The sequence below is a fragment of the Suncus etruscus genome, chromosome 10, assembly GCF_024139225.1.
Source record: "Suncus etruscus isolate mSunEtr1 chromosome 10, mSunEtr1.pri.cur, whole genome shotgun sequence".
In the NCBI taxonomy this organism is placed as follows: domain Eukaryota; kingdom Metazoa; phylum Chordata; class Mammalia; order Eulipotyphla; family Soricidae; genus Suncus; species Suncus etruscus.
In genome coordinates this window covers 38842399-38854361 of record NC_064857.1, presented here as the reverse complement: position 1 = coordinate 38854361, position 11963 = coordinate 38842399, and the positions used below count along the sequence as shown (strand labels likewise).

General features: G+C 49.5%; 1 protein-coding gene across 1 annotated transcript; it reads left to right on the top strand.

Annotated features, from left to right (window-relative positions):
* The first annotated feature begins 5804 nt into the window (after positions 1–5804).
* On the top strand, positions 5805–11421 carry SH2D2A (SH2 domain containing 2A). The gene is made up of 6 exons (XM_049781614.1): positions 5805–5989; positions 6885–6974; positions 7522–7690; positions 9827–9973; positions 10192–10497; positions 11254–11421. Exons 1-6 carry the CDS (start codon positions 5805–5807, stop codon positions 11419–11421), a joined length of 1065 nt encoding a protein of 354 aa, XP_049637571.1.
* Positions 11422–11963: the final 542 nt, after the last annotated feature.

The following is an 11963-nucleotide window of genomic DNA, read 5'->3' as shown; positions in this document are numbered from 1 at the left end:
AATGCCTTGAAGTGAGTACTCATAGTACCCGCTCAACATGTCATCATGAAAGGAAAAGGGCCAACCCAGGCTGAATATAGACAGTGGCAGATCTGAACCCCTGAACCCTTGAGGAGAGATGACAATAAATTAATTAGGGTGGGGTGGGATGGAGGGAGATTTGGGACATTGGTGTTGGGAATGTTGCACTGGTGAAGGGGGGTGTTCTTTACATGAATGAAACCTAATCACAATCATATTTGTAATCAAGATGTTTAAATAAAGATATTAATTAAGGGCCCGGAGAGATAGCACAGCGGCGTTTGCCTTGCAAGCAGCCGATCCAGGACCAAAGGTGGTTGGTTCGAATCCCGGTGTCCCATATGGTCCCCCATGCCTGCCAGGGGCTATTTCTGAGCAGACAGCCAGGAGTAACCCCTGAGCACTGCTGGGTGTGGCCCAACCCCCCCCAAAATAAAGATATTAATTAAAAAATAAATTAATTAACTCTTTGATATCAGGGAGCCTGTCCCCTCTGAAGTGCTGTGCTCCTTGGGCCTCTTCAGAGTCTTGTTCTCCCACTCTGGAGAGGGAGGAAGAAAACAATTAAGGGGTGTGGGGGGGGCGGAGCGATAGCTCAGCAGTAGAATGTTTGCCTTGCATGTAGCTGACCAGGGACGGATCCTGGTTTGATCCCTGGCATCCCTGAGCCTGCCAGGAGCGATTTCTGAGCACAGACTCAGGAGTAACCCTGACTGCTGCCAGGAGTGGCCCTAAAAAAAGGGGGGGTGTGTGGGTGTGTCTTTGTGAATGTGTGTCCCTAAACATCTCTGTGTATATATGCATATACTTTTGTGTATTATATCTGTGTGTGTCTGTGTGTTTCTGTGTGTATCTCTGTGTTCGTGTGTCTCTGTTTCTGTGTGTGTAAGAGTTGGATCTCTAAACCACACTAAAGTGTCACAACAATAAATTATAAGGATCTACTGGCCAATGTGTCTCTGCTGTCTTGACATCTTAGCACAAGATGCTGTTTGTCTTTGGGTTCTTGGTACACGGTCTTGAACCATGGGCCTAAATCACAGTAAAATTGCTGAACAATCTTATTTCTAGTCCCAATTCAACTACTGACTTCTAAGACACTGCAATAGTCACACCAAGGTATTGTTCTGACTAATATTTTAGTTAAAAATAAATGTGGGGGGGCCCGGAGAGATAGCACAGTGGCGTTTGCCTTGCAAGCAGCCAATCCAGGACCAAAGGTGGTTGGTTCGAATCCCGGTGTCCCATATGGTCCCCCGTGCCTGCCAGGAGCTATTTCTGAGCAGACAGCCAGGAGTAATCCCTGAGCACAGCAGGGTGTGGCCCAAAAAAACAAAAAAAATTAAAATAAAAAAAATAAATAAATGTGGGGCCGGAGAGATAGCATGGAGGTAAGCCATTTGCCTTGCATGCAGAAGGTCATCGGTTCGAATCCCAGCATCCCATATGGTCCCCTGAGCCTGCCAGGAGCGATTTCTGAGCGTAGAGTCAGGAGTAACCCCTGAGCACTTCCGGGTATGACCCAAAAACCAAAAAAAAAAAAAATGCAAACAATAGCGATTGCCACTTTCACACCTTTACTACTGTATTTTTTTTAACACATATCCTTTAAGAAAGGAAAAAAAAACAGCTTAATGAACTTAAAAAAATAACTGTAGTAGAGCGTCTGTCTCGAATGCAGGCAGGGGATGGGAAGGGGTAGGAAGTAGGGGTGGGAATGTTGCACTGGTGAAGAGGGGTGTTCTGTTTGTGACTGGAACCCAACTATAATCATGTTTGTAATCACGGTGCTTAAATAAAAAATAACCAAAATTATTATCTAAATATGATAAAAAAATTTTCATCATAAAATCATAATTTACCAAGCTGTTCATAATACAGTCATTTCAGGCATTAAAAATTCAAACATTCCGGGGCCAGGAGAGATAGCAGAGCAGCATTTGCCTTGCAAGCAGCTGATCCAGGACCAAAGGTAGTTGGTTCGAATCCCGGTGTCCCATATGGTCCCCCGTGCCTGCCAGGAGCTATTTCTGAGCAGACATCCAGGAGTAACCCCTGAGCACTGCCGGGTGTGGCCCAAAAACCAACAACAAAAAAAAAAAGTTCAAACATTCCACTACTAGTGTGACCTTTCCTTCCCCATTGTCCTCAATTTTCCACTTAATATCCTTGCCTGCTCTCTTGCAAACACAAATCTACTTCATATTGTAATACAAAGGCAAAAGAATTATCAAACTTAGATCAATAAGGATCAATTTGAAATAATGATTGTGGTTTGTTTTTACTGTTTAGACTCACTGAGCTTGGTAGAATTCCTTTTTTTTTTTTTTTTTTTTTTTTGGTTTTTGGGCCACACCCAGTGATGCTAGGGCTTACTCCTGGCTATGCGCTCAGAAATTGCTCTTGGCTTCGGGGACCATTTGGGAAGCCAGGGATCAAACCCAGGTCCATCCTGAGTCAGCCATGTGCAAGGCAAGCATCCTACCGCTCAGGCCCCAGCTTGTTACATTTCTATGGAACTTTCCCATTAGATTTCCTGTGATACTACCAGGCTGACACTAGTATAAAATTTTGAGGTGTCAGCCACACAGTACAGGATCTATAGATCTAAAACAAATGTGGTGGTTTGGCATTTTGATAAGATTGTAAGTTTTGGAGCCAGGCCATTTCTGTTGAAAGGTATAGGGTGTGGTGCTGGGCTGCTGTGGTTCATGCAGAAAGGGGAATCTGCACCACCCGTTCTGAGAATGCCATAGACATATCAACCTGGATCAGGCTACCTGGGAAGAGATGACAGCATTTTTTTCTTTTAGCTTGGTGAAGGAACAAGACCTTTTTTTATGCTGGGAAAATGGTGGATGTGGGCAGAGGCTGATAGATTTTCTAGATAAGGCACTAAATTCTGAACATCAGTGAGCCCCTATGGAAGCAGGGTGATGGGCCCTTCCTAGCTCATGTGACTCAAAGCAGAGAGTTGGGTGGTTTGTGTCTCCTTTCTCTCACTTGTGTCTCTTTTCTTCACTTGTGTCTCTTTTCTCTCGCTTGTGTCTCTTTTCTCTCACTTGTGTCTCTTTTCTTCACTTATGTCTCCTTTCTCTCGCTTGTGTCTCTTTTCTTCACTTGTGTCTCTTTTCTCTCACTGTGTCTCTTTTCTTCACTTGTGTCTCTTTTCTCCACTTGTGTCTCTTTTCTCTACTTGTGTCTCTTTTCTCTCACTTGTCTCTTTTCTCTCCTCTCTCACTTGTATCTCTTTTCTTTCTCTCTCACGTCTCTTCTTTCACACTTGTGTCTCTTGTGTCTTTTCTCTCTCTCCTCTCTCACTTGTTTTTTCTCTCTCTAAATAAAAGAGAAGAAACAAAAAAAAGAGAGAGTTGGGTGGTCCATGGGTGGCGGTGTAAGCAAGGTAAAGACCTCAGCACAATGCTGTCCACAGTGGCAGCAGGTGGTCTTCCTTCCACCAGACTTGCTCCATTTTAACTGCCTAAGCCTATTACCCTAAGGAGGAGGAAAGATCTACCTTTATGCTCCCTTGTCCTGAAGATTTCAAGTAAGCTCAGAAAGTTCTTTCATAGCTGGACCCACAGCCGTCCTGCTGAGCCCTGGTCTTTCACCCTTCCTTGTGTGGAAATCTAAGTGTCTTGTGTGAAAGTATGGAAGTCCTGGAGACTAAATGTGGATATAAACCTTCCAGGTCAGGTCCAGCACTACATAAGAAATATCCCAACAGAAGCACTCTTCTCACTGCTTAGAAAGGCTGGGTAGGAAGGGGTATGAGCTGGAGAAAGCATCAGAGAGAATCAGGAGGGCAATCAGAGAATCAAAAAAGGGGACCTCCCACAGACGGACACAAACACCCATCAGTACCTCAGCACCCCACCACCACCACCACCTCAGCTGTGGGCTTCCGGGGGAGGGAACAGCTTCTGAGGTTTTTCCATGACGTGGTGTCTCTGTCAGGACTGGGGCTGTGGGTGAGGCGACACTTCCTGCCAGGGTTGAGAAGAGTTGCTGAGTGAGGCTCCCTTGAAGAACCTCACATAACTCCAGAAGGCCCATGGAGCTCCCCCTGGCACAGAGTGGCCCTCAGGGTAAGTGAGAAACTGTTGGGGGAATTCAAACCCCTGCCCACCCCCACTTCTTCTTCAGATACCAAGCTCCTCTCCAAACTAGGCCTATTGGCCCAATGCTTGTGTGTGTCTCTCTCTCCTCCCTCAGTGAAGGGACTAAGGTGACCAGCTATACGGAGTGACTGTGGGGACATGGGAGGAGGACAAAGGAGGATGAGGCAGAGACATTTGAGTTTGTGGGTCAGAACAAGGGCTTTTCCTCCCCCTTTGAGACCCTGAACTTCCATGCTGCTGACTCCCCAATGCCCAGATCCCAGCAAGGCCCCTGCATACCTGGGTCCTGACATCCTCCCAGAGTTCCTCCTACTCTTTCCCACACTTCTTCCAAGTCGGTTCTGTCTCTGATTGCCCGAGTCAGAGACCTACAGGGTCCCTCTGAGTCTGGAAGGAAGACATTTCTCATTGAGAACCCTGTACCCCATCATCACAGGAAGACACAAAGGCTCTAACCCGACCTTCAGCACTTTCCTGCCACTGGTGGACTCAACCCAAAGGAGCTGCCAGGATGAGAACAAACTTGGGCCCAAAGCACAGGCCAAGAAGGCAGAGGAGGGCCCTCCCAGTCCCAGGGCTCCAGCTATCCCTCATGTGGTGAGTGTCAACACGGGATTAAGGGTTCCCTAAATTCTACACTCCCATGGGGACACAGTCCTTTAGCAGGGGGGGGGGCGGGGGGGGGAGGAAACATTAATAGGGCTAGGGGCCCAGGGAGAGGGAGAGGGAGTGGGGGCATTCCCCACCTACTCCCTTATGGCTCTTTAGTGAGTTTTAGAAGCATCCATTCACTCTTCATGAGTACCTAATATCTCTGTGCTTCTTGCCCACTTTCTGAAGACCAGAGGGGCCTCTCCTGCTTCATTTCAGTTTCTTTTTATTTATTTATTTATTTGGGGGGGAGGTTTGGGCCACACCCAGCATTGCTCAGGGGTTACTCCTGGCTGGCTGCTCAGAAATAGCTCCTGGCAGGCACGGGGGACCATATGGGACACGGGGATTTGAACCAACCATCTTAGGTCCTGGATAGTCTGCTTGCAAGGCAAACACTGCTGTGCTATCTCTCCGGGCCCCTCATTTCAGTTTCTAGGTGAACCTACGATTGAATCCCTCAGTTCAGGGAATGCTCATCTCCAACTAGAAGACCTCTTTGCTGATTATGCATAGTTTTGTTATTGTTTGTTCTGCAGACCACAGCTAGCAGTGCTGAGTGAAGTAGAGAGGACATCATGCAGTGCCCTGAATCAAATCCAGGCCTCCTGCATTCAAAGTGATTCAGCCCTTTGAGCTAATTTAAAATGATTCAGCCCTTTGAGCTAATTCTCTGGCTCCATCTGCCTCATTAAACAACTCACTATTAGTAGGTTGATGGTCCTTGGCACTAGAGAGAAGGGATATGGAAGCCCCATAGAAGACCAAAAAAGTTAGACCTGAAGAAGTTAGATCTTAGTTAGAATTGACTGAGAACTGGGGCTGGAGAGAGAGCACAGAGGGTAAGGTGCTTGCTTTACAGAGAATTATATTCTAAAAGATGCTTCTAGGATGGGCAGGAGATTCCCTCCCCACATTCAGAAGGACATGAGGACCAGCAAGTGGCAGCTGTATGTAGTCAGGAGACCCACTTACACAGATGTTCCCCTTCCTTGGACTCATCTTATAGAGATGTCTCCCCAGGCCCTGGTTTCTGCTTCTGGCACAAGGTATTCTGTCCAGGCTGAGGAGTTGCCCGGGGCTGGAGGCCTGTCCCTGCAGGCAGAGACCCTAGCTTGGTTCCGGAAGACACAGGCCCACTGGCTCCTGAAGCGCGGGGAAGCCCCTGCCTGGTTCCATGGCTTCATCACCCGGAGGTGAGTCACAGGGGAGGAGACGGCCCAGGAGGAAGGGTTAAGGTCCACAGGGAATGGACAAGTCCTCGGCCATGCCCCTGGTGTCCTGCAGACCAAAATCCTTCACTCACTCATCTCTCTTGGACAGATAACTCGAACCCAAACCCCTCTGTGCCTGTGTCTCTCCTCTCCTTCCTTCCTCCCTCCCTTCCTCCCTCCCTTCCTCCCTCCCTTCCTTCCTTCCTCCCTCCCTCCCTCCCTCCCTCCCTCCTTCCCTCCCTCCTTCCCTCCTTCCTTCCTTCCTTCCTTCCTTCCTTCCTTCCTTCCTTCCTTCCTTCCTTCCTTCCTTCCTTCCTTCCTTCCTTCCTTCCTTCCTTCCTTCCTTCCTTCCTTCCTCCCTCCCTCCCTCCCTCCCTCCCTCCCTCTCTCTGTTGAACCTCCCAGTTCAGTCCTGAATTCATTTCTAAGCCTACCTTGCCTGCAGTTGAGGCTAGGCCCTCTGGCTACGCCCAGTCACTGCAGTTCAGGTCTTCTCTCTCATATCTGTCTGTTTCTGTCTCTCTCTCTCTCAGGTTCTCTCTCTCATATCCACCCATCTCTCTCCTCTATCTCTGTGCCTCTCCTCTCTTTGTCTCTGTCTCTGTCTCTCTCTGTCTCCGTCTGCCTCTCTGTCTCTGTCTCTCTAACTCCTGGCAATACTAAGGGGACCAAATAGAACGCCAGGGTCTAATCTGGGTCAGCCACGTGTCAGAAAACCCCCTACCCATCTACCCACTGTACTATCTCTCCACTCTCCTCCCTCCCCTAGTTCGTTCCAGAGTCGGGGTTCCCCCAGGAGAGCAGGGGACAAGGTGGGGGGGGGGCGGGCGAGGGGGGGCGAGTTAAGCGTGTGTCATCTCCCCTCGGTTGCCTGCAGGGAGGCTGAGAGGCTGCTGGAAACGAAGCCCCAGGGGTGCTACTTGGTGCGATTCAGCGAGAGCGCGGTAACCTTCGTGCTGACTTACAGGTGAGGGTCAAGGCAAGCTCCAAGTACAGGGAAGTGGCATCTGATGGGTGGGCGTGGCTTCTTGAAATGGGTGTGACTTCCGGTTGGACTGGGCTGGTTTTCTGATGGGGCGTGGTCTCTGGCGAGTGGGCGTGGTTTTGTTTGGATGTGTGTGGCTTCTGATGAGTGGGCGTGGCTTCTGTTTGGATGGGTGTGGCTTCTGTTTGGATGGGTGTGGCTTCTGATGAGTGGGCGTGGTTTCTCGCGATGGGCGTGGCTTAGTGACGCGACGGTGTGGCTTCTGGTGGGACGGGCGTGGCTTCTGGCAGGAGGTGTGGCTTCTTATGGTGGGCGTGGCTTCTGGTGAGAGGGCGTGACTTCTGGTCTTGTGGGCGTGGCTAGCAAGGAATGGGACTTGATGCTACAGGCAGCGCAAAGGAGGTGGCAACCTCACCTCTTGCAAGAGGCTCTTGGCTCAGCTACCCTGCTGTTCATTTTGCAGCTGCGGGGCGGGAAACCAAGGCAGGGACAAAGAACGCGTGTCTGATGGCAAGGGGTTGCTCTCCAGGAGCCGGGCTTGCTGCCGCCACTTCTTGCTGGCCCAACTGGGCGACGGGCGCCACGTGGTGCTGGGCGAGGACAGCGCCCATCCGAGCCTGCAGGACCTGTTGCGGCACTACACCGCCTGCCCGCTCAATCCCTACGGGGAGGTGCTTACCCTGCCCCTCGCCCGTCAGGTAAGCAGCCGCCCTCAGGACCAAGGCCAGCGCCCCTCCCCAAGCCCAGGCTGGCACAGAATCCCTGTAGCAGGCACTTTCTCATCCCACGTGCACCCAGTCTTGTCTTGCCTCCTTTGCTCGCTCACACTTCCCAGTTCTGCAAGAAGGCCTGGGAGAAAGATGTTTGTCGGAGCAGGGAAGGGAGGGGTGTACGTGGACCTTGAGACTCTTGCCAGGTCGCATAAAGGACGGGGTGAGCTTGGGAGCCACCAGCTAGGCTCCCACAGGTAGAACCTAGTAGGTCCCAGGTGCTGTCAGATCCCCAGGAAGAGAAGCATGAATGGGTCTCAGGTTCAGCAAGTTTACTCACCACCAGCAAAACCATCAAGTAGTAGGAATGAAGTCCGAGAGTATGGTGAGAGAGAAAATAGAGTGGGGTTCTGTTATCGCCTAAAGCTTCATTTCTGGATCCTTGTGTGTAAGATTAGTACCCAGGGGCCAGTGAGTAGTGGGAAAGGCACTTGCTTTGCATGCAGCTGATTCTCTCAATTCCTAGCACCTCATATGATTCTGAGTCCCTCCAAGAGTGATCCAAGGCACAGAGGCAGGAATAAGCCTGGAATAGGGCCAAGGATGGCCCCAAAACGAACAATACATCTATATTAGTATACTAGATAACTTCCATGTTATGTCAGTGTGAGCTGAAGCAGTCCAGAAACAGGTACTTTTGCATCTGGAACTCAAATGCCAGCCTATACAATGCTTGTATATACACACATATATAATTATCATACATATATATATGTATGGTAATTACACACACATATATAATTACCTATCCTGCCCTTAGCTATATCTTCTATCGAACTTCCTATGAGACTTAAAATAACCAATCAGATGCTCCTCCCCCTCACTTCCTCCATAACAGTTCCATTGAGCTCACCTGCTGCAAATGGAGTCAGGGAGTGCTCCCCAAATATTCAGGCAGCTCTTCAGAAAAGCTATGTCCGTCCACAAACCAGCCATTACATCAAAGTAGTAGGACAGTGGTTTTCAACCCTTCTGTGTCTATAGACTGAAACCTGTCTGTCACCAATGGTTGAAGACCATTGCTGTAGATGCCCAAGGACTGGGAACTTGATTCTGAGAGATAGCATGGCATGATCTGAAGACCTGGCAAGTTTGGGAAGGGAAAGGGTGACCAGATGGAAGCTGCTATAGTATTCCAGGTGGGATGACCACAGCCTGGGACAGGATAGTAGAGATTGAATGTTGGGTCTGTTTTGAAGGCTGAATTGCTAAGGTATATGCAGGACTGAATGTAGAGCAAGAAAAGATGGAGCCGCCATTGTTTGAGATGAGGAGATGAGAGTTTTGGGTTCTACAGTTCAGTTCTCACAGGCAGTCTGAGAATTTATTCAGTAGCCACATGGAGTGGTCAGTAGGTGCTGGAACATGCTGTTCTAGAGTTCAGAAATATATGAGTATGTAGATCAATTAATCCTAAAACCTAGAAGTGTGAGGGCTTACATAGATTGAGTATGGATGAAAAAGACAGAAATACATGTTCACTACTAGTTTTCCAAATGAGAGCAAAGAGAATGGAAAAGAATGGGACTAGAGAGAGAACACAGGGTTTAGACATTTGCCATGCACACAGCTGACCTCGACCTCAGTTTCATTCCTGACATCAAGTATGGAATTGAACCCAAAGCCCCATCAGGAGTATTCTCTGAGCACAGAAAATGGAATAAGCCCTAAGCACCACTTAGTGAGGTTGAAATACAAAAATAAAAGGTAAACCCAGGCCTCTTTCTCTGGGAGTTTAATCCCTAGCCCAATCATTTCCAAGTTAAAAGTTCTAAAGCATTTTTGCATTTTTTACAACCACTCCTACAGAGTGTCTCAGCTGTGTTCGTGGATGAATTAAGTTGAATGCTAGAAATGCCCTCTAACCAGTGCTGCCTCCTGGCCCTCTCTCCTTGCCGTTTCCATCCCCTTCCTCGTCCCGGGGACCCTGCCAAATCAGATTCTTTGTCCCCCTCCCAACCTCCACATGGCCCCCATCATTTTGTTCCCCTAGATCACTTGCCCACCACACCCTCCATCCTGTCTGCCCAACTGTCATAGCCCTCAATTCTCCTCTCCCAACAGACTCCAAACCCCACTGGACTTTCTTTAAAGATTGAACCTGACTCCAGAAGCAAAAGCCAGGACCGACACCCCCAATATAGTCCAATCCTCAAAAAGGAGCAGCCTACAACCCCTACGCAGAAACAGGGGGCAGAGGAGCCTAAAGAGGTAGAGGGTTGTAAGGACTTAGAGGGCCTGAAGGAGGGGAGTGATATAAGGGTGATATAAGGGGTACAAGTGGTATAAGGCAGGGTCTGGGATGGTGGTGTCCAGGGGGCGGGGTCTGTGAGAAGGGGCGGGGCCTGTTAGAAGGGGCGGTATCTAGGGACAGAGCTTCAAGCTAAATCTTCAGCTTCCCTAATCAGTGGTCCTTCTGCCTTTCCTAGCCCTCCCAACTTCCCAGGACCAAGCCTCTCCTCCCAGCCAAGCCTCAAGTGTCTCCTGAAGACTACACCAGCCCCGCTCAAAGGCCCCGCCCAGCTCCACCCCCCAAGCCCTCCAACCCCATCTATCACGAGCTTGAAGACCCCATCGCCTTCTATGCCATGGGCCGGGGCAGCCCTGGAGAGGCCCCTGGCAATATTTATTCCGAGGTGGAGTTGGAGGTCTCTTCAGGGAGTCAGGACCAGAAGACTGTCGGCCAGCGCCAAGCACTACGCAAATGTCGGTCCAGGCCTATCCCCGGAGGCCAGGTAAATGGGAGTGTAAGGGAGAGTGGGATCACAAGGACACTTGAAATCTAGACTGAGCCAGGTGGAGAGGGGCCCAGACTGGACACCCAAATCAGAGTGACATTGGGTTCAGGTGAGTGAGAGGAGCAGAAGCCACTGGCTTTCACATTCCTTTCAAAGGCCTCCAGGGATGGCCATTTCTAACATACTCTGGCCCCCAAGGATGATTTTCAGAATGTTTTTCTAAAGCTGCTGCCTGACCCTTGAGGTTCTCCAGACTTGAATCAAAGTCTCCCCCTTCTCAGCTGTCCCATACTCCCCAAACCGGTCACATTTTTCCAACTTTACTGAGTAAGGTCCAGAATCCTGCATGACACCACTTCTTGCTCAGAGGCCCTCCATTACTGGCCTACACCAGCTGGTCATCCTTAAGGCCAGCTTGCCCTTCTCTGGAAGGACAACCTGACCCTGGCCAGAGGCTAGCCCCACACCCCACCCCATGTTTGAGGCATATTGCCAAATCACCCACCTCCTGGCCACTGTCTCCCCAATTCCCAGCACATAAGCTCCTAGGGCAGGGCTGGAAGTTTCTATTTCCAAAACATCCTAGACAGTGCCAACATAGAAAAGGTTCTCAGGAAATGTTGAATGAATGAATGAATGAATGAATGAATGAAGCCAATGTCCATTGACACCAGATGTTTTGGCTTTGAGACTATAGATAGGCCTGAGGAGCAGAACAAAGAATGTGACCATGTACCCTCTTTCTCTCTGCAGAATCTGGGTGGCCAGCAATTGGGCTCTGAAAACTCTGTGGCTAGACAGGGCCCTCTGCTGCCCCATCAGCCCCTGCCCCGCGGGGGGCACACTCTGCCCCATAACCTTGCCAAACAAGTGCTCCAGGAGAGAGGTCAGGCATGGCTCCCCCTGGGGCCCCCTCAGTAACAGGTGAATCTGAGCTGGGGAAGGAAAATTTGGAACATGAGCTTCAGAGACCTTCATTTTGACCCAGCGCCCTTCTAAAGAAAAATGGATATTACACACTGTAGGAGATTGGTGCTGAGAAGACCTCAGGCATTATCTATTGCAAGGATGGCAGAAAGATGTCACCTTGTATGCCAGCTCCCATCCATTGGTCGGGGCTGCCCAGAGTTCTGCACTGGGAAGGATGTTAAGGTCATATCTAAACTCAGCAGAAAAGAACCTGTGATTGATTATTGATGTCTGCCACAGAAGCAGATGGGAGGAGCACTTCATTTGCCCTTGAAGATTAAGTCCAACTCCCTTGCTGAGCAAATAGACAAAACCAGAGTACTTTGGTGAGTTTTCCCAAGGTCAAGGACTCTTGATTTCCTTGTTCATTTGCTCTGTTCTTTACACCACAACCCCTAACTTCACCACAGGGAAAGTCAGCAATTTCCTTAGAGAGGAAAAAAAATCTGGCTACTTCCATGAGTTCTACCATATTGGGAAAGTGTGTGTGTGTG